This window comes from Cervus canadensis, chromosome 12 (assembly GCF_019320065.1).
Source record: "Cervus canadensis isolate Bull #8, Minnesota chromosome 12, ASM1932006v1, whole genome shotgun sequence".
NCBI classification, from domain to species: domain Eukaryota; kingdom Metazoa; phylum Chordata; class Mammalia; order Artiodactyla; family Cervidae; genus Cervus; species Cervus canadensis.
Genome location: NC_057397.1, coordinates 7,053,717 through 7,076,153, shown reverse-complemented (window position 1 = coordinate 7,076,153; position 22,437 = coordinate 7,053,717). Strand labels below are relative to the sequence as shown.

General features: G+C 51.9%; 1 protein-coding gene across 1 annotated transcript in view; it reads left to right on the top strand.

Annotated features, from left to right (window-relative positions):
- KCNK9 (potassium two pore domain channel subfamily K member 9) overlaps positions 1-22,126 on the top strand; it is a 104,215-nt gene extending 82,089 nt beyond the window's left edge. The window contains exon 2 of the mRNA XM_043483140.1: positions 10,514-22,126. Coding sequence (XP_043339075.1) covers positions 10,514-11,355 — 842 coding nt within the window. The 3' untranslated portion in view covers positions 11,356-22,126. The remainder of the gene's footprint in view (positions 1-10,513) is intronic.
- The last annotated feature ends 311 nt before the right edge of the window (positions 22,127-22,437 follow it).

The window sequence follows — 22,437 nt, the reverse complement described above, 5'->3', positions numbered from 1 at the left end:
GCTCTTCATTATTTTTAGTCATGCTGAGGTGTAGGACATGTTGAGTGTTAATCCATTGCAATCAAGACACTCAGTGAAGCCATATTATTGGGACACAGGTGGGAGTGGCTGAGAAGAGCCGACTGGAGACGACTCAGACCTGGGGGTGGAATGAAAGCCCCCGCTTCTCAGGACAGTCTCCTCTGTAGCTGGGCTCATCCTCATGGTGGTGGAATGACTTCCGGGGCTCCGGACATCATACTCTGGCTCCTTTCTGGCAGGAAAGAGCGAAAGGCTCATTGGTCCGGGGCTTGCTTGGCCAGTGGACCCAAGCAGAACCCACAAGAAACGTCATCCCCTTTTGGGCAGAATGGGGGTCCTGCACCTTGGCCCAGGCCCCCGTGGTGGGATCCGGGGGATATTCAGGCTCCGTTACATAGTGAGAAGGGTGTCTTGACCCGGAGCTGTCACAGAGATGGCCCTTCCAGGTGAGAGAATGAATGCAGAAAAGCTTTGTTGGCTGTGGAGTGCTGTGGAGGCGACCCTCACTCCCCTCTACAGAGGAGAAAGTCAAGGTTTAGTGTCTGAGTGGCTTCCCAGCATTGTGGTTGGTGAAACAGGAGATGGAGCCAGATGTGGTCCTTGGGTCTTCCTGATCTCTATCCAGGAACCCCAGGAGGACCCTTCCTGCCCACTCTCACCGCCCTACCCCTGCCCCCCTACAGGGCCTGTGATTCATTCTCCATTTTGGTGTCTGCAGACACCTGAGGCTCAGGAATCCTGGGGAGCCCGTACGGGAGCTGGAGCGAGGCCGGTGCTGGGAGGATGGATGAGTGGGATGCTGGTTGCAGCTGAAGTTGGGTGGTGGGTGGGGGGGGGGGGCGCCAGAAAACACGGGGGGCCGAGGGCAGCGCCCTTCTCCGGCCCATCCCTCTCCAAAGCCACCCTGAGTCATTCTTTAAGAGAATTTGTGCCTATTTTAATTCCTACAGGCACAGAATCCTTGCATGTCCTTTATAAATATTTCATTCTCTTCCAACAGCAAATTTCTTGACGTCCACACGCCTGGGTGGCCGCCTCCTTCCCTGGGCTGCGCCTCTGGTGGACCGCTCTCACCTGGCGCCTGGCCTTGACGGCCGCCCTCACTTGGAGTGGCAGAGCACCCCGGGAGCTTGGGGCCTCGGTGAACTCGACCAAGGAGAATGAGGTGGCCTGGGCAGGGAGGGAGGGGACCGCCCATGGTCCCTGAAGGGCAGAGTCTAACCCAGCCTGTCCTGATCCCCAGGGACCAGTCTTGTTTCCGCCCCCCCCCCCCCACCCACAGTGTCCTGGAGGGGAATTCAGAGCCAGGTTGGTCATTTCTGGCCAAGGGATCCTGGCAGGCTTCATGGAGGGGCACTCCACAGCGGGGGAAGCTTTGCAAACAGTGAAGGGCTGCAAAAGTCCTAAGAGGTCGTTTACAGCCAGCTGTTGATGGGCTTAGATTTCGGGGGAGCCACGGGCAGTCCTGGAGTGTCAGGAGTGAGGCTGGTCTGCGACCCCTGTTGCCTTATACTTTTCTCAGTGAGGACAGCCCGCTGGACGGTCACGGCATCTTAGGGAATCTCAGCCTAGAGCAGGAGCCAGGCCCGGGAACTTCTCAAACCTGGCGGCTGCCACGCTCCTGGGGAATCTAGCAGGAAGTCAGGGGTGGGGGGCACAGGGCGTTTTTCTGGGAGTGCTGCCTGTTGCCTCAGTGGGCTCTTTGGGGTGCCCCCAACCCAATAGGAACCATCAGTTTCATTATCCTCCTTGCCCGCCTGGCTACCTTGCGGGGACAGAGCCTATTCATTTATTTTATTTGTTAGCCTGCTGCAGCCCTGAGATGCAGGCCTCTTCTCTGCAAAACCTCTCCCAGGACAGATCAAAGAGACCCACTAAGTATATTAAAGGGGCCGTGAAAATCAGGCCGGGTGATGCAGTGTCTCGGGCAAAGCTGCCCCCAGCTGTGCCGGGCTCAGGATAGGTCAGGGCCTCAAGGTAGGCCTGGAAGATGGAGGTCCCGTGTGCAGGGATGCTGCCTTCTAAATTCTAAGTGACTGCCCCGTGCCAGGCTCTGGGATGTGCTGGGGCAGGCCAGGAGTGGGCTTCTGCCCACCTGGGAGCCGCATTCTGGTGAGAAGGCAGTGGAAGAGAGGAGGGCAGCGGAAGGAGGAGAAGGGCGGGGGGATCTCCGTCCCCATCCAGAGGCCCAGCCCCACGGTGGCTGCAGCAGGCGGAATCCCGAAGGAGACGTGTGGTCCAGGTGGTGGTCCTGCCCCGGGAGCTCCCAGGCCCCTGGCCTGGGCTCGGGGATGGGAGGAGACGCAGAAGGAAGCAGCTGAGAAGGCTGGCGGCGCGGGCAGGCCGCGGGGCAGCTCTGTCGTGTCCAGGCATGGCTGGCTGAGGACCCGACGTGGGTGCCCACGTGTGGGAGGCGCGCCCGGCATCCGCGTGTCGTCCTGGGCGGGGGCTCAGCTCCGGGTGCCCTGGCCCGAAGGCTGCAGAGTGCGGGTCTGGGTGAAGGCACGCAGAAGGGCCGTGAACCAGCATCAGTTCTGGGGCGTCGGTCCACTTGTGCTGCAGTAACAGAATGCCAGACTGTGGGGCTCACAGAGCAGACGTGTCTCGGAGTTCTGGAGGCTGGAAGTCCGAGATCCAGGTGACAGAGGGTTCAGTGCCTGTGGGGGAGGGTGGGCTCTCATCCTGCCTGCCGATGGCCACCTTCTCGCCAAGTCCTCACATGACAGAGACAGAGGAGCGCTGGCTCCTTTGTCTCCTTATAAGGGGACCAGTCCCATCAGAGGGGCCCGCATTCATGACCTCATGTAAACCGCATCCCAGAGGCTCCATCCTGAATGTCCTCTCCCTGGGGAACTGCAGGAACATTCAGTCCACAGCAGGGCCCTGATGCTCTGGTAAGCGGTCAGTTCCCCCTGCCTCTCTGTCCCTCTCCGTTCCTCCCCGTCCTCGGCCCCATTTCACAGACAAGGAAACAGAGGTGTCTTTCTCAGACGCTCAGAAGTCCAGATAGTTCTTCAAGGTGGGGCTTGCTATCTGAACAGTTCTACCTCCTCTCTGGGTTTGCAGGTCAGGAAGCCCGTGCAAGTGTGGAGCTGGGCCCTGCAGCCTCTGTGGGCCTCACTCTGCCCATCTGGTTAGTGGGGAGGTCGGCCGGGCAAAGTGCAGGTTCTTCTCCAGGCTGAATCCCCACATTCCTCTTGATGCATAGCCCTGCAGCTCTTGCACACTCCACCCCCAGCCCTGGGCTCAGCCTCTAGGTGCTCTCCTGGGGCGAGGTGCATGGGCTGGGCTGTGAAGCGGAGCTCGAGGGTCTTCCGTTCTCCTGAACCTCCGTCACCGCCCATGTCCACCTGCCTTGCCCTCAGTGCTCCTGGAAGGGGAGCCAGGATCCTCGGGCCCCAAGTGGATGCCCATTGCCTCTGCCCTTGGCCTGGTCCTGGGCTCTGCCACAGGACCCCGGGCCCAGGGGGAGGGCCTGATTGTGAGAGTGGGACAAGACAGGAAGCGCTGAGTAACGTCCAAATTCCAGCGGAGACAGCGGCCTGGGAGAACTCCACACACCTCTCCTCCTGGCGGGCTCCTATCCATCCAGCAGTGACCCTGCACTGATGCCCCAGTCTGAGCAGGGAGCCTCCTCTGTGCTTCTATCACATCCAGCATGGGCTCCGGGGTAGAACTTTCCACCAGGCAAAGCTGACGATGCTAAGATTCTGACGCTGTGCTCAGCCTCCCAGTTTTGTGTCTTATGTTCACCAGATCCTCCCACAACCCACACAGGGCCTGGTGGAGAGGACGTAGGCCAGCATTGAGCTGAGGCCCCTCTTGCACCATCCCTGGGCCCTCCACACTGGCCCCACCGCTCCAGTGAGCTAAGCTGGGTCTCAGTCCTGGGGTCACTCTGGCAAGGGCTCCACCTCCTGTCATGGCCCCAAGGCACCTGAATTTGATTCAGAATCTGTGTCCCCATCAACTCCAGCTTTGGGCTGGGACCTGGGAGCACCTCTGGGGGTGGGCCTCCCCCCAGCCCTGCTCCACCCACCTATCTCCTGGTCGGCAACAATGTCCTGGGAGCCGCAAGGCGAGGACCCAGCAGGGGCTGGCGGGCGAGTGAGCCGGGATGGGGCATTGCCTAAAATGCACTCTGGGCTGACTCCCTGTGCCTGGACCCTGAACTGACGTCCTGGAGCTCACGGAGCAGGAATCAGAGCTGCCGTGTGTGCACACTGGGTGTGGCTTTGCAGGCTGTCACTGGTCCCCACAGCTGTCCTCACGCCCAGGGGCCTGGCTCCTTAGGACCACAAGCACGTCTGAGTCTCAGGCTCTGCATCCGTGGAGAGTCAGCAGTGAGGGGGCTGCAGGGGTGAGTGCAGAGGGACAGTGAGAGCCACCGTGTCCCCTGCATACAGGGAGCTTCATATCCAGCAGCCTGTGGCCTTTGCGTGGCCCAGCCTGAGGAGATCTGGGTATCAGTTGTGCTGGTCACTGCTGGGCTCCCACAGGGCTGGGGAGGGATGACCCGTCTCCTGTGGAGTGGCCATAACCTGGTCTCACTGTCCCCTTCCAGCTGCATTTCCCACATCCATCCGGTGACTTGAGTGAGTCTTCCGAGGTCACAGAGCAGGAGCCCAGAGGCTTCCGCCTGGGGCTGGGGTTTCAGAGTCTCTCCTGGGCCCCATGCACACCTCCTGAAACCCATATGGATCAATTTTAGAAGTCTCTTTGATGAAAGGATGAACTGTTTACAATGATGGAAGGATGAACAGTTTATGATGATGGAAGGATGAACAGTATGGCCCTAGGTGGGATTCCTGAGGTTATGTTGGTGGAGGAGAAAGTGGCTCCCAGTGCTCAGAGAAGCCTAGAGCTTAGAGGCTCTAGGGGGAGCGTGGGGGCATGGGGGGAGCCTAGAGTCTTAGAGGGCAAAGCTGGACAGAGGTGTGGCTCTGAACTCATGGGGTTGGGCCTCACAGGTGGGGTGGAAGGTGACAGAGGAGAACACACACCAGCCTGGGAGTCCTCGGTGGCATTGTGACTCCCATGCCCTCCACCTAGGGGAACTCTGGCCGTGGGCTGGCTGGCAGCCCTAAGATAGCAGGGGAAGACGAAAAGCCCCTGTGGGCCCCCCGTACCAAGCACAGGTAGTGTGCATAGTCAAGGCTCAGGGTGAGTCTGGATAACATATGACTAGATGTTTGAATCCAGCTCCGCCTAAGGAGGCCAGGCTGCCTTCATTCACTCACAGATTAGAAAAAAAAAAGACAGTCTTTTAGGATCGAGTATTTGTAGCTGGTTCTCCTTTTGGGTTTTCTATCCTGTTGCATTGAGCTGTCGGTCTATTTTTGTGCCAGTGCCAAACTGTTTTGATTACTGTAGCCTTGTAGTATAGTCTGAAGTCAGGGAGCCTGATTCCTCCTAGTCCATTTTTCTTTCTCAAGATTGCCTTGTCTATTCACTCAATAGTGAAAGGGCTCAGAGACCTGTAGGGCACTTACCAGGTGTCCTAGAAGAAAGAGAATAAGTCAAAAGAAACAGAAGAAATAATAGCCAAAACTCATCAAATTTGGTGAAAGACACAAATTTACAGATTCAAGAAACTCGGTAAACTTCAAGCAAGATAAATACAAAGAAAACATCAGAATCAAGCTGCCAAAAACCAGAGAGAAAATCTTGAAAGCATCAGAGTGCATCACATACGTGAAACAACTATTTGAACAGCACTTACTTCTTAATCATAAACACCAGAGGCCAGGAAACAGTGGAACAACATCTTTAAAGAGCCTTTTAAATACCATAACCCACAACTCTATCCAGGGAAAATATCTTTTGAGAATGAAGACAAAATCCACTCTCAGAATCAAAACTTGTTTCCAGCTGCTCTGAAGAGCAGCATGATTTCTAAAGGAGGTGCTTCTGTCTGGAGGGAAACGATGCCAGATGGAGACTGAGGTCTTCAGGAAAGAACGAAGCACATCTTGGTAAACAAGTGGGTTTATATTTATACAAAATGCAGGGGTGGGAGTCCCATGACATCTCCATATAGCTCACCTGTGCGGCTGATGTAAAACCCAGATGGATGCTGGAAAACAGTAGATGGTTGGCAATTTAATAAGGCGGTAAATTAGCTAGTGGTTCTGGATGAGATCTATTTACGGGAAGGAAACCAGCATAGTATTTGCTGGGTCAAAACCAGGTGCCCGGCCCCCAGCCCTTCCTGTGATGGGTGAAGCAGTGGCCCTTCTCAGGGCCTGGACAGCAGTATGCCTGTGTATCTTGTCCGTGGGGGTGTCAGTTCTGCAGCCCGCCACCCTGCAGAAAGAAAGAATGCCATCATTTGGACAACCCGTGGTATATCTCACTGGTTTGTTACAGTGATGACATCCCTTAGCAAGACAGGTACAAAAGCGTGTGGGCCCAAAACACCCCAAAGCTTAGGGTCTTCCAGGTGAGTAAGTCTCCCAGGGCCCCAGTGGTCCAGGGCGCAGGACTGTCCCTGCTGCAGCTGCCGTCTCGCGGAGACTTCCAGGAAGAAGGACGCTGTGCCGGATGTCTTCAGTCTCCCCATCGAGATGCACCCATCTTCACCCTGCTCCCCACTGGGGAGGCTAAGTCTGTCTGAGCCACCTCTAGGGCTTCTTGGCCCTCTGGTGTCCAGCCGAGTTCATCCATGGGACAGCCCCAGCAGGAGGTCTGAGGGAGGAGATGAGGACCTTGGTAGTTGACCTCTTCAGCGGATTCACGCCCTGGAGTGACTCTCTACAAGTGCCAGCAGCTACATCCACGGTGTGTAGACTGACAGCTCTCCATGGCTGCGGGAGGTGGCACTCGCAACTTGAACAGTTAATTAATGGGCTATTTATAGCGTGGGAGTGTGAGAAGGCTAGAAGGTGTGGTGGCCTGGGACGAGCAGAGCCCTTGGCTGATATGCCATGTGTATGCTCCACTGGATCCGCTTCCCGTATCTTCTTATGATGCGGTGTGGTGGGCACTGCATGCAAACAGGACGCATGTGGAGCCTACATATAGACTATTCATTAAGTGTCTGTGGAAGGCACAGACATGGCACCTGCGGACGCATTATACAAATACACGTGGCACACGCGTGGAACTTCGTGAAAGGTGGCTGTGTTAGAGGACATGGATGTGGATGGGAAGCGCAGAGGCGAAAGCCACATACCATCTACATGTGTTAGACTAACTGGCGCGCAGAGCCTCTCCTGCATCCCCACAGCACACACACTTGGTGTAGGATGCGGGTAGGCATGGAGAGCACTCAGGATCTGTGCGCCACATGTGTGCCCACGCTGTGGGGGCCGCACACATCGTATCTCAACAGTACTGTTTAGTTCCGAAGTCGCGTCCAACTCTTTGCGACCCCATGGACTGTAGCCCACCAGGCTCCTCTGTCCATGGGATTTCCCAGGCAAGAATCCTGAAGTGGGTTGCCTTTTCCTCCTTCAGGGGATCCTCCTGACCCAGGGATGGAACCCACATCCTCTACATTGGCAGGCGGATTCTTTACTACTGGGCCACCAGGGAAGCTCTCAATAGCATTCACACTATCTACAGATTACGGTACAGGAGACGCAGCGAAGAGCATACAAAATGCACATATGCCACGAGTGAGGAAAGATGGCCTCTCCTTCCCAAGAAGAAATCATAGTTAACGTACAGAAACCTGCTATATTTCTATATGCTAACAATCAAAGATGAGAAAGAGAAATTGAGGAACTAATCCCATTTTTGATTTAATTTTTTAAAATTGGAATATGATCGCTTTACAATGCTGTGGTAGTTTCTGCTAACAGTGCAATGAAGTGAATTATCTACACGTGTATACATAGCCCCTCCCACCCACCCCCACAGGCCACTGCGGAGCACTGGGCTGGGCTTCCTGTGCTAAGCAGCAGGTTCCCACTAACCACCTTACACATGGTGGTGTGTATATTCAGTCCTGATCCCCCATGCAGCCCACCCTCCCCTTGCCCTATGTCCACATGTCCATTCTCTGTGTCTGTGTTTCTATTCCTGTCCTGGAAATAGGCTCATCTGTACCGTTTTCTAGATTCTACATGTATGCATTGTTGTTCCGTTGCTCAGTTGTGTCCAACTCTTAGCGACCTCATGGACTGCAGCACACCAGGCTTCCCTGTACTTTATTCTCTCCTGGAGTTTGCTCAAACTCATGTCCATTGAGTCGGTGATACTATCCAACCACCTCATCCTCTGCTGTCCCCTTCTCCTTTTGCCTTCAATCTTTCCCAGCATCAGGATCTTTTCTAGTGAGCTGACTCTTTGTGTCAGGTGGCCAAAGTATTGGAGCTTTAGCATGAGGCCTTCTGATGAATATCCGGGATTTATTTCCTTTAGGATTGAGTTTGATCTCCTTGCTGTCCAAGGGACTCTCAAGACTCTTCTCCAGCACCACAATGTGAAAGCATCAATATATGCATTAATACAAAATTTGTTTTTCTGACTGACTTATTCCTCTCTTTAGATCAGATAATATCTATTGATATGCCTGTGATTTTCTTCTTGCTGTGTCCTCATCTGACCTTTCTGGTCCAACTCCAACGTTGTCCTGCCATTCCTCCTCTTTCATAAAGGCTGTGGGGTCTCTGAGGGGGTCAGATCTCTGTGCTGCCTCAATGGGACTGAGGGCCAGAGAGGGTAGGAACTTGTGATGTCACCTCTGCAGTGAAAGTGTGACTCCCAGTCAGGCAGGACGAGGCACAAGTTCATGGCAGGGGAGACGTAGCAGGCTGAGCGTAAGTGATGAATCCCTGGTGGAGAGGTGTGGGCTAGAGCAGTCAGGGTAGGCTTCCTGAAGGAGGCAGTAGGAGGAAACAGGTCCCTACTGAGTCCCAGGCCCTGCTCTTTGGTCTCAGCAGATCTGCACAACAACCTACCTCAGTTATTATCCTGTGTAACAGGTGAGGACACCCAGGCTGGGAGAGGTGGTCTGCAGCCCATGGTAATACACCTGGGTTAAATGACCATGAGCACGTGGCTCAGGGGAGCACCAGGGTAACCCTTCTTGGTGGGGCAGGATTGGAGATGTTGGAAGGCCATGTTCATCCTCCCAAGTTTGCAGTCCACATACCGCCTATTATCCTGGTTTTTTTTCCCCGGGCACTGTTAGTCCCGGAACTTGAACTAGCCTTAGGTTCCTCCTGCCATATTGTGCCAACCCTGCCCGGGCTCTGACATGATCACTGTGCAGCTGAGTGACCCTGGAATTTCATCTTTCCAGCACCACCATGCTCAGTTGAACCCGAGGGAATACAGGCTCAGCTTTGCATAGCTCATGCAGGGAATCCACAGAGGGGTGTTCTGTGGAGCTGCGCGAAGAGTTTCAGAGGCACCTACACATGTGGGGTCTTTCAGGATTATGTGTCCCCTCGATTCTGACAAGGCCACATTCACACAGTGGCACGGATTTACTGTCCTTTGTTAAAGAGGTATTTTGTGTGCTTGGTATTTCTCTAGGTGCGGGGATACTGCAGGGAACAAAGGAGGTAAACATCTTTGCCCCTGTGGTGTTTATGCTCCACTCAGCAGGGACCTTTAGATTCAAGACCTCTGCTTTTAAGCCTCATTTGCTGAAAACTCTGGGTTTAAATCCCAATTCTGAAGAAATCAAGTTACCCAGCTATTAAATAACTGTTTTCCTGCCAGTGGTGTCAGATGCATTGTGTCTGCATTGTCTGTTTTACAGGGTCAGCACAGGTTAGAAAGAGGTGGTGTATGATGGGGTTCGCACAGACCAACTAGTTGATTGGCTACCTGAGCTGGGCACGCGGAGCCTGGGCAGGAGGCAGGGGCTTCTCCAGACCATGCTGAGCTTCCTGGCACCACCCTTGAGGCTGTGGAAACTGGGGTTCTTTCTCCCCCCTTACCAGCACACGCAGAAACGACTCAAGTGGATCCATCATCCCCTTCCACCCTGTGCACCCCTCTTACCTTCCAAGGTGTCCCCGCCTCCCTGGGTGGCCCCACTGCTCCCAGTGGGGGAGGCGCAAGGATTCACACTTCCCCTTTCCACCCACCTGTCCGCCTATCCGGGCCATAGACCCAGCGTTTATTTTAGAATATGGTGGTCAACAGTAACAGCAAGAAAATCCAGTTAGCATTCTTTGACTGTTTGCTCTTAGGGATGATACATGGTGAGCGTATTTCATTTTTCTCCCTTGGGCTGGCTACCTCTGCAGCTCTTTGCAAAATCGAATGAATGAATATGCTGCTTTTCTTTGGAAAGCCTTTGTGATACTCTAAGAACAGTAAAATGACTCCCAAGCTCCTCCTCCGACTGCCCTAAATTAAGTGCTCCAAACTTGGAGGAACATTTCTTCATTGATTCTTGCCTGTTCTTCCCACCACCCCACCTCAGGTTACGCCCCAACTGCAATGCCCACACATCCACCCCATCCCACTCCACCTTGACTTGAGGAGACCCCGCCTCACTGCCTCTCCGTTTTCTCATCTCCTCCTGCAGGTTACGGGCATGCTGCTCCCGGCACGGACGCGGGCAAGGCCTTCTGCATGTTCTACGCGGTGCTGGGCATCCCGCTGACGCTGGTCATGTTCCAGAGCCTGGGCGAGCGGATGAACACGTTTGTGCGCTACCTGCTGAAGCGCATCAAGAGGTGCTGCGGCCTGCGCAACACGGAGGTGTCCATGGAGAACATGGTGACCGTGGGCTTCTTTTCCTGCATGGGGACGCTGTGCATCGGCGCGGCCGCCTTCTCCCAGTGCGAGGAGTGGAGCTTCTTCCACGCCTACTACTACTGCTTCATCACGTTGACTACCATTGGGTTCGGGGACTACGTGGCCCTGCAGACCAAGGGCGCCCTGCAAAAGAAGCCGCTCTACGTGGCCTTTAGCTTTATGTATATCCTGGTGGGGCTGACAGTCATCGGGGCCTTCCTCAACCTGGTGGTCCTCAGGTTCCTGACCATGAACAGCGAGGACGAGCGGCGGGACGCCGAGGAGCGGGCGTCCCTGGCCGGCAACCGCAGCAGCATGGTCATCCACATCCCCGAGGAGGCGCGGCAGGGCCGGCCCCGGTACAAGGCAGACGTGGCGGACCTGCAGTCCGTATGCTCCTGCACCTGCTACCGCCCGCGGGAGTACGGCGGCCGCTCGGCGGCACATCAGAACTCCTTCAGCGCCAAGCTCGCCCCCCAGTACTTCCACTCCATCTCTTACAAGATCGAGGAGATCTCGCCAAGCACATTAAAAAACAGCCTCTTTCCGTCCCCTATCAGCTCCATCTCCCCCGGGTTACACAGCTTTACCGACAACCACAGGCTAATGAGACGACGGAAGTCCATCTAGGTCTGGGGCGGGAAATACAAGCCCGAGTCTTGTGTCCTCTTTGACGTTCAGTCTTATGGGCCCAACTTGTCTTATTTATTATGATTATCCTTTATGATTATGATTATCGTCATCATTTTTTTTTTCTTTTCTCTCCTTCCTTCCTTTCTTGGTTTCATTTCTTCCCCACCTTTCCAGCGAGACAGAGCAGGCCAAAGGGAAAAGAAAGCCCGTCTTCCTCTGAAACTCGCATCTGAGCATGAAGCATGGATTTTGTCCTTCTTCCCAGCAAAGTATGCCTTACATTTCTCCCCAGCCTGCCCCATATCTCGGGGTGGGGAGGGGTGGCTTTCCCAGGACAGGTGTGAGACCCAGACAAGGAGACAGCCCAGAGGATAGCGACCCAAAGTTGCACACCCCGCTGAGTGCCCACCCACAGTGGCATCTCTGACCCAACTCCTTTCTCCTCCTCCCAAGCAGCGGGTGGCCGTACGTGTGTGGTCTGAGTGTGTGCGAGTGAGGGCACACCCCAGTGTGCATCTGTGTGTGTATGTGTGACGAGATGGAAAGTGCCAGGTGTTCATCTTTCTTTTCCATCACACAGTTCTGTTAATAGCCCGCTTTTGGCTGCTTCCAAACAAAAAGGGGAAAACAAAACCCAGGAGGTTCTTGATTTATCATCTTGCCGAATCAAGCATGTTCCATAAGCAGCCTTTATCCCAGGCGTGTCATGATCACATTTTTTAACTGCTAGGTTCTAAATTCTATTAACTTCTTTTTAGGGGGTGGGTGGGCAAGCCGTCATGGATCATTGTAGCTTGCCAGTTCAAAAATTTTTTAAACAAGCATGCACTTTGTTAAACTGGTATGCGTTAACAACACAAGAAAACAAAAAACTAGCAATGGAATAATCAAAAGCCAATAATATTAATTTATTAGAGACATTTTTAATTTTGCCATCTCTAGTTCCAACAATTTTCCATGTAACTGGAAGCGTCAGGGGAAGCTGGAAAATTGTTGCAACCGCAGAGTATCTATTTTATTATTTCTCTCTTATTTATGTGACAATGTGGATGATGTGTGCAGCGTCTACCTACATGAGTGAGAATTATAGTCTGGGATGCTTCGATGAGAATGGGTGTTAGTAAGTGGTTGTGGTTTCTTTTCCTAATGAACAATGACAGGGCATTCCTCGTTTTAAAGAATATATATAATGTATTTTAAAGTGTGTCTCCAACCACATTTGATTTGTAAACAAGGGAATGTTGATGTTGGTCTCAGGAAGAGTTTGGAGACAAGGAGCTGCGTCTTGGCCTGCTGGGAACTTGTCAATCTCAGGGGATGACTTTTTCTGAGTAATGGAGAAATTCCTCCCCACTCTCAATAGGGGATGACCCCCAAAGTGAAGGCCTCCTTATCTCCTGGGGGCCAGTTGGGCTGTAGAATGTGGCATCTTGAAGGCCCTTCCCACGCAGGAATAAAGGAAAGTCTGACCTCCAGATTCATGGAGAGGACCTTCGTTCCCTCGTCACTGTCTCTGCCATCTCTAAAAAATCAGCCATCCTCATTCCCCTTTTTCAAAAACTGGAAGTTCACAGCTCTGGGATGGAAATGGGCTTTGGCTGGGCCCCTCAGAAGGGGAAGTGGGAGCCCCAGTGTGATCTCCCAGAATGGAGGGTCTGCTGCCTAGGAAGAGCAGACCTCCAAGGTTTCCCGAGAGATGGCCCCAGTGCGCCCACCCCAAGTGTTTGGGCCATTGGACTGAACACAGCCCTCGAGATTTCCCTGAAAAGGCAAGCACTTTAATCCCTTTGTCTGGGACATGGGGTCTGCGGAAGGAGTCTGGGAACCTGATTCTCTAGACTAAAATGCACAGTTACCAACCTTCAAGGCCGTATCGATTAACTCATTTTTAAGATTAAAAGAAAAAATTGAGATCTCTAAAATCTGTCTAGAGAATAGAAGCTGTTGCTCTTTAAATTTTTTCTCTCTTGAAAGAGCTCGTTGGCTCTAGGGCGTCACAGGAGCAAGAGTATCTGTGCGTATTTGCAGATTGTTTCATGCTTTGGAGGAAGGTGCTTGGAGTAAGTGTGGGTTTCTCATGAAAACCTTTGTAAGACTTGCCCTCGAATGGGTGTGTGATAATCTTTATCTGTAAAGCAACAGAGGCACTGAGAAGGTAAGTGATTTGCTCAATGTCAGAAAACTAGCCTTGACTAGAATGAGACTTTAGTTTCAGTCTGGACCCCCAAGAGGGTCCAAGAAACTGACTCCGCCATACCATGACACCCTCATTCAGCCCTCGGATGAGGGAACCTACTTCTCTTTCTCCGCACGTAAATACACCAGGTTCTTAAAAGTCAGAGGAACATGGGCTCAACCCTTCATTCAGGACTATTGCCCCCACCAGGGTACAGCGGTCATAAAGGGACCTGCTTCTGCTTGAATGCTTCCAAATGATAGGGAGTTCCTCCCTTTGCAAGAAAGTTTAGAAAACATCCCATAATCTCTGTTTCCATAGAACTGACTCTTCTTTGTAGGATTAAGGATGGTAGGGTGAAGTCTTTTATGTTGGATGACCACCAACTTAAGTGTCTGAACCAACCTGAAATCTCTCTTAGTTCTGTATCCCTTCCCCTGCCCCCCACCCTTTGCTACCTGCGTGGCCCTCTGAAGGACACTTACCGAGCCTTCGCCTCTGAAGTCAGACATCCTTGCTTATACTCAGAGCGTTCAGGGGTGGAGGTGAGCCTTGGTTGGCTTCCCTTGTGATGTCCGTCTTTTTCTCTGATGGTCCAGCTCTTCCCTGCCATGCTCTCTGGCCAAGGAGTCCTCCAGATGCATACAATGAGGTGTTCTGATGGGGATGCTGAGTCAGGGGTTCTCCAGGGTTCTCTTCTTGATAAACCTGGCCCGGGGCCTCTCCACCCAGAGCGTGGCCCTCCTGATCAGCGCTGGAGTCCTCAAAAGCCAGAGGGACGCTTCATCTGAGTCATATCACTGAGGTCCGGAAAGTCTCTGGGCACAAATCTGAGGTCCCACAGCCAGAACCTGGGTCTTCCCACTCGTTTCTCCTCCTGCTGCTTTCCGGGCTGCTTTGTTAAGGCTGTCACTCACACCCTCCCAACAGTCCCTGTTGCTGGGCTTCTTAGCATCTCAGACCCAAGTCTTTCCACCTCTCATACCTGGTGACTTCCTTCTTTCAGCCCAGGTTTCCCACACTCTTCTTCCGGTTGACCACGCCCACTCAGGGAGCGGGAAGAAGTCTCAACAGGTTGTTTGGATTCGGGCTTCAACTTGTGTTAAAGCGAGCTGGGGAAGAGCCACATTTTACCAGAATCACAGGAAACAGGCCTGCCACCCAGTCCCTGATGGGGTCTAGAGATCAACACACCACGTAGATACTTAGATGTTTTGGATTCTTGCTTGAATGCTTTCCCACTAGGAGATCTCAATCCATCCCCTCCGTCAAAGACCAAAGGAAGCTAGGCAATGGTATTGATTATCCCAGCAGCTCTGGGCACCATGCTTTCTAGAGACCATTCCATTTTAATCTTTATGACATCCATCCTGGGTGGATGGTGCTGTCACACTGCCCTGCTAGACTCTTTACATAGGAGTGAACCAATCTGTTTGGGTTTTGAGGTACCTAGTCAGCACCAGGGCTGAGATCAGAGTTCTTTCCTTCCACACTCCATCCTGAAACTCAGGCAGCAGCCTGGTAAATACAGCTCTAAATTAAAACACGCTCTCTGAAGCATCTGTTGTATTACTCTTGTGCATCGCCCATTGGGGAGGAGGGTACCAGCACTTTGGAATGATCACAGCAGATCACTTGCAGCCCGGGAATCCCCCCTGGGTCCCTAATCCTTGCAGGAAAGGAAGCAGATGGATGTAGACTGCTGCCCAGGATGCCTGCCTTTGCAGGTGCTCACTAAAACCCATCCATATAAAAGGGCGAGTTGACTGCTTAATCTTGGCTTACCGCTGGGTCTCTGCACATGGGGCCTCAATTGGGAGACTGGATGATGACTTGGAAACCCACAGATAAGCCTAGGCAGGTCATTCTTCTCTGCCTCCAAATCCAAAAGCCTTGTGGGTCCTGATTCCTGATCACTAGCAGCTCAAAGTTAGAGGGAAGAATGGTTTAAAGGCATTCATTGTACACATTATGTGAGAGAGAGAGAAAAAAAGGTGAAAATGATTATAGGAGGAAAACCATCTATCACTGAGGTTTCTGGTCCTATGTCTTTAGGTGATCTTTTTCTTTTTTTCATAGAATAGGTCCTAATTAGGGTACCCTAATTAAGGACATCTATGGAGGTGTGGGTTTGAGGCTGGTGCCAGACCATGTCCCTCCTCTTGATGGGATGGACCACATCATCTGTCAAACACGGCAGGGAATTGTGTCTGTACTCTGAAGGGTGGGACTTGGGGCCTGCTGCCTGGGGATGCTAAAGACTGATTCTTACAGAGCCACAGTGTGTGGGAACCGGGAGCATCCCAAGCAGGAAAAGGTTGGGAGGACAGCCTGGCTCTCACCTGTGTGTCTCTGGGCTCCTGGAAGTCCTGTCCCCTCCCTGGGCCTTGGTGGTGTCCCATCCACACAGTGGGCCAGCTTGGGTGGAATTCGTGGGCCTTTAGTGCAGAATCAGTTTGACTGAGGAGAGACATTGGCCTGATGTTCTGGTCACTGGGCACATTTGAGCCACAAAAATGAAAATCCCAAATCATTTGTTTGGCAGCATCCTAGGAGCTGGGAAGATGGGGAAGGAATAGGCAGAGCCATTGAGAACAGTGGACACCAAGAACCTGGGTGGGCTGGGTTCCTCCACACCCTGGGCGTACATCCATTCTATGTGGTTGTTATGTGAGCACACCTTCATAGAGGTTGCTGTTTCAGAGGGGGGGGAACATCTATTACCATGATATTCCTCCCCGCCCCCCCGCATCCAACTTTCGGTTATGAAAAGCCAGATTCACAGAAAAACTGGAAGACCAGAAAGATGAAATTCCGTACCCCTTTCACACAGACTCACCAGCCTTCACTACTTTGCCATATTTGCTTAATCCCCTCCCACCCTCCACATCACCCCCTTCATACCCAGAGATACTGGGAGGAGGAAGTGGCCTCTCTAACTTCTAGGTGGTTGGACCATAGGAAAAACTGTTTCTCTTGCAGGAACAAGAGCGTTCTCTTTGGTAACTGCTGTAATCACCGCTAAGAAGTTTAGCGTTTGTACAATAAAATTATCTAAGAGGCAACCCATATTCACATTTCCTACTTTGTCCCAAAATTGTCCTCCAGGGCTTTTTATGTGAATCTGACAATCCAAGGTTGCATCTCACATTGCTTGTCTGCTTGCGCCAGACCCCTCCAAATCTAGGACATTTTTCTTCTGTTTTTGTTTGTCATGATGTTGCTGGTTTGGAGTCTGGGCCAGTTGTGCTGCGGACTGGCCCACAACCTGCCTCTGTTTCCTTAGGGTAAAGAATTTTAGGCAAGAGAACCACATAATTGATGTTGTAATGATGAATGCAATGGAGAAGTCTGGCTCCCTGGAGACCTGTGGTTACCTCTCGCATTGTAGATAAACAAGGCACGTTAAATGCCGTTCTCCTCTCTGGGAGACACTAACTGAAGCTGCAGGCGAGGTGTCCAGGAGCCCCTGGATGCTGGGTCTTGGCACCAAAGCCAAGTCAGGCTCTGCTATTTCTAACTTCTCACATAGATCTCTTCTGCGCTGAGAGTCAGCAATCATTCTTCTAAAAACCTGTGGGGATGGTCCAGCTATAAACAGACGAAGCACAGAGACATCCTTTCACCCATTATAAAGGGCTGGCAGGTAGCGCCCCGTAGGTGGCTGGAAGGATACCTGTGAGCCAGTGGGGTACTTGGCACCCAGGTGCTTTTCAATGAGTGGTGGTGAGCACCTTTTCAATCAATACTCAAAAATGTAATTTGTTGGCATGGCACTCTTCCTGGCCATTAAGTGCTAAGACTGGTGACCTCTGTTTGAGACGTTTGTTTGCACTGGCGAGTTCCATAGCATGGTCTTCTCAGTTCCAGTAGCACACAGCAACCCGCCCGCTGTGGCTCAGTCCCTTTTATTTTGATCAAGAAAATACATCCACGTGGTTCCTGCCTCTGAGCCTCCGCCCATGCTGTTCCCACTCTCCAGTGTGGACGTGGAGATGGGAGCATCTCATGAATCCCTTCACAGCTTCTCCCAACAATTTGCTTCATGGACTCAGTGATGCCCTCCTTTGGGGTCCTTGGTCCTTCTTTCTATAATGGATGAATATTCTGGGAATATGTTGGGAATGACTCTGATGCTGGGAAAGATTGAAGGCTGGAGGAGAAGGGATGAGATGGTTGGATGGCATCACTGACTCGGTGCACATGAGTTTGAGCAAACTCTGGGAGATGGTGAAGGATGGGGAGCCTGGTGTGCTGCAATCCGTGGGGTTGCAAAGAGTCGGACAGGACTTAGTGACTAAACAGCAACTTAGTGACTAAACAACAACATTAACAATACCAGGATAAGAAGTAGACCGCCAATGGTCCTGACTGTTAAGTGCTGGGCAGGGCCCACAGCAGGGGATAAATACAATTAGATTTCCAGCATCTTGTCTAAATGGCCATCTGTGGCTGTCATCGAGGCATGTCTTAACTTCAATTCAGACCTTTGTTCCGTCCTTGGAAACCAACACACATCCTCTGTGTTAAAAAAACACAAAACCTCAGCATTGCCCCTTTGCAAACCATCACCCTACCATTGGCAACTCAGTGGTATTTGCCCGGTAGTGTTGGGCAGGCCACACAAGATAGGGCCATGAGCAGTCCACAGCTGGGCATGTCCCATAAAACATGATCGGTAGGTCCTCAGGGGCTTCCCTGGTAGCTCAGACGGTAAAGAGTCTGCCTACAACTCAGGAGACTCAGGTTCGATCAAACGGCAGCCTCGTACTTGTGACATTTCATGGGGCAGCGAGTGAGCCCCGAGATGTGAATGTCTCCTGGAGGCAGACTTCTCACTGCGGTACTTCTAACAGATGCTGAGCGAGTGTGTGACACACGCAGTGACGGGACCCCCGGCCTCCACTCTGCACCTGCCCAGCACACAATCTGGGCCCCCGAGACAGGCCGGGGCAGGCTCCTTTTCCTCACAGGGCAGCAGGGGAGTAAAGCTACACGTGTACCAGGGGCCAGCTTCTGCTTCTCACAGGCAGGTGGTGGTTTGGCCTCTCTGAGGCTCAGTGTTCCCGTCTTTAAGTTGGAGATTCCAGAAGCAGCCACTGTGTGCAGCAGGGTTCAAGGACAACATGTGATGGCGTTCATGGGCCCCTGCTCTGAGCCGAGTGCCAAGCCAGACTTCTGATGCCATTTGTGTTTCTCGTAATGGCCAGTCCGAGTCTCCTGCAAGGTTACTCCTGAGCTTGGACTTGCCAGTCCAGCTGTGAACGGAGGTGGATTGGTCTGGTGGGGGAACTCAGGCAGGGCTTCATGGAGGAGGAGGAATCCTTGGGGAATCTCTGAGGGGAGCCTTGAAGGAGCAAGTGGGTGCTGTTTTAGGCAAAGGCACAGGTGTGTGAAAGTGGGCGGAGCAGAGGTCTTATCCAGTAGTCAGAATATTCTGCCACAGTCACATCTGACAGACAAGGCAGCAAACTGTCCAGGCTCTTCACAAGCTGGTCACATATTAAGTCATCCAGGCCATTCTGCTGCTCAGGAACCTTCCATGGCTCCCCAGTGCCCACACATGTTTATTTCAGGGTCCCCTCCACTCTAACAACCATAGCCTGAGTCTTGGTCTCTGATGGGGGAGTCATCCATCCTGATGTCCCTACTGGGTCCTCATCTGATAATAAGCCTGAAAATAGATCCTAGAGTCTCAAGTCTCATCCAACTTGAATTCTATGGTGTTCCATTATTTAGATGTCCCCCCGCCCCCTCCATCTTCTAGACATTAGCTATAGTTTGCATATGGGAATATTTCTGGATAAGATCTTGTCTAGCACCTTCTGAAGCATTCTGGGGGCTTGTTCTGATGACGACTTCTGACAACTTGACCAAAGATTAGCATGAAACCAGTAAAAGGAAAATGTTATATAATTCTTGGGCTTCCTTGGCATGAAGAATTTGCCGTTTCCTGATGGAACCTCTGAGCATCAGACTTTGCGACTGCCTGTGACCAGGAATCAGGGAGGAGAGGAGGATACATTTAAGGGTGAGGGCACTTTGTACTTGGGGAGATTTTATTCCCCACATCATCCCATTTACTCTTGGGTCCTAACCCCGGCCTCTCCAGAGACTCTAGTCCAGTTTCCTGAAGACCCCTACCATCCAGACAGCCACTCTTGGTCTTGAAGAGGGAGGTCTTGCGAAGTTTAGCCATAAGCCTTGGCTGCTAAAAAAGCATACAACCTCAGTTTTGCCCCTTTCAGCTCCTCGGGCCTTCTTAAGCACCCCTGACAAGGGCTTCCCTTCCTGCCTCCTTGTAACCAGGCCATGTGACCTTGGCCAATCCCTCCCTCTCCTTTTCTACACAGGACAGAGGGGCAGGCATCCCCAGACAAATACTGGCGGAGACGAAAGGAGATAGAGGTTGCCATGTACCAGGCTCTTGGTTGACATTTCCTTGAGGGGCGGCTTTGGAGGGGAGATGACCAAGTCCTCCCAACACAGGGTTCCTAAGCTGGGCTCTCCCGCCCTGGGGACATCACCTTTTCCAGGTAGTCTAGAACCTTCCTTGCACCAAAGAATCATGTCTTTACCAGCTCCTCTGGCTCTTCTTTTGATGGGTTCTCTTTGCAGCCCTGCTCAGTCCCCAGTGGGCCGGATGCTCGGTGATGGTGTTGAGGGGGACATTTCCCGGTAAACCAAAGCCCACCTTTCCCTGACAAACCTTGGGGAGTGTCCCACCCTTCCTTAACCCGAGAGACCACTGCAGCGACCTCTGAGCTGCGGCCCCAGGGGCCTGGTGGCTCCGCAGGGCCCCCTCTGAGCAGTGTTCCCTGCTGATTGATTCCCTAGCAATTATTCAGAGCTGTTGGGCATCTGCCATAAGCTAACACCAAGCAGGAGGCCATTGTGGTCAGCTGGGCGGTCATGCTCCCTGGCTTCATAAGGCTAAAATTCCAATGCACTGTACGCTCCCAAGATGCACGAGGCCTCCAAACAGAGTTGGATGAGCTGTTCTTGGAAGCAGAATGTGGTTCGGCTCTTGTTGCATTTTCTTGAGCTGAATTTTAGAAAAATAAAAATAATCCAGTGAAAGGCAAAACACGATTAGTGGGAACCCAATGAAGCAGAACCCACAATTAACAAGATTTCTCTATAATTTGATGGCTCCTCAGAGAAGAACACAGTCCCGAAAAAGGCTAATTATATATTTTGCTTATTCAGTCCCACAAATAGCATTTTGACAGCCGTTTGGGGCTGGAAGGGACCTCCAGGGGCCATCTGAGTCCACCCTGTGCTTTATCAGAAACCTCCACCGAATAGAAAATGCATTGGGGTAGGTGAAGCTATTGGCCTTATCGAGTGAAATCGAAATAGAACAGACTGACCCCAACTGAGAGGCTGAGGCTCTCTCGTGTGTCCGTAAATGTTGGTCAGAAGATTTGCAGGTCAGAAGGTTTATCAAACACGGGACCCACAGGCAAAGATGCCATAGGATGAGGAGGTTTTACGCCACTGAACTGCTTAACAAGGAGGAAGAATTCCTAGTCTATTCCCAGCAGGCCAAGAAATTGCTGATACTCCCTCTATACTTTTTAAACTTCAACCAACTGTGTATTCTTGTACCTCAAAACATTAAACATTACGGAAGCATCATTTGTGACCCTAGGCGTAGAAGAAGTTAAGCTTGAATTAAATCCAAACTCACACTGGTTAAAATGATCAGCCCGTATGCACAGGGGATTCATTCTGGGGGGTGGGGGCACAGAGGTGTGACCGTCACTGATTCCTTTGAGTGCGCGCGCATATGCACCGACTGGGTGTCTTTGGGTCTCTGGATTTTGTCTGTTTTGGGGGCATTGCTGGACATTCTCATGATTGCGTTGGTAAAAGGACCTGGTGTTTTCTGATGGTGATGCTGCTGCTGTCTGGAAGGCCTCCAGAACTCGCTCCCTGGGAGTGATGACAATTAGGAAGTTTCGACCAGAAGCTGGGTCAGCCTGGCCACACTCCCGGAGGATGGAATGGTTTGTCCCGCACCCCCTAGCAGGGACCTCCCTTCCCACGTTGGTGGGCATCTGGGATTTGGACCACAGGCCCGAGTATGGTCAAGGCATCAGACCTTGGGTGGGAAGCCGCACCAGATTTGGCAAAGCCAGTGATCCCCAGTGGACCACAGTGAACCAAATTCAGAGAAGCCTACTGTTCCTGTTCCTATTTGTTTTCCTTTTGTTTCTCTTCTCTGGCCTTCTCCGCCTGTGGAGAGGGTGCCTTCACAAATGGCCTTAGAATGCCGTTCTGAAGTTTAACAGAATGAGACAACCATCCAATGAATATCAGAGGTATTTACTATTGCAGCTTATCTGAAGAATGAAAAACAAAAACAAAACTGTATCACCAATGTTTACAAGTCCGAGTAGACATCCAGCCCATGTAAAATATGTAATTTATGCAAGGGATTGCATCTTTCTTTTGTAACGAATGCACTAAGCAACCCTGTATATATTTTACAATGTCTTTACAGAAAAAAAGAAAGAATCATTTACTGTAGTGTTGTAAAATAATGCACTTTTCTAATTTTTTCATTAAAATCTCTATGGCACGTTTGCATATGTGTCTTGGTCTTCCTTCACTGAGAATGGGGAGCTAGGAGCTGTTTTCATCCAGCTTTTTCCTGCTTTGATCTCACATCTGGAAAACTTTCTCAAACAAAAACTGGGCATCCGTCTTGTCACTGGTCTTCCTCACGGCAGGCAGGCCGGCTGAGAAGCCTTGCTGCTAAAAACCCCAGCAAGGACTTCAAATAAAATTGACTGAGATCTGATTTGCCACTTTTTGTTTTTCGGGCTGAGGAATTTGACTGCAAAACATGAAACGACTCCTTTGGCCCTTTTTCTACCTGCCTCTGTGTGTATGGA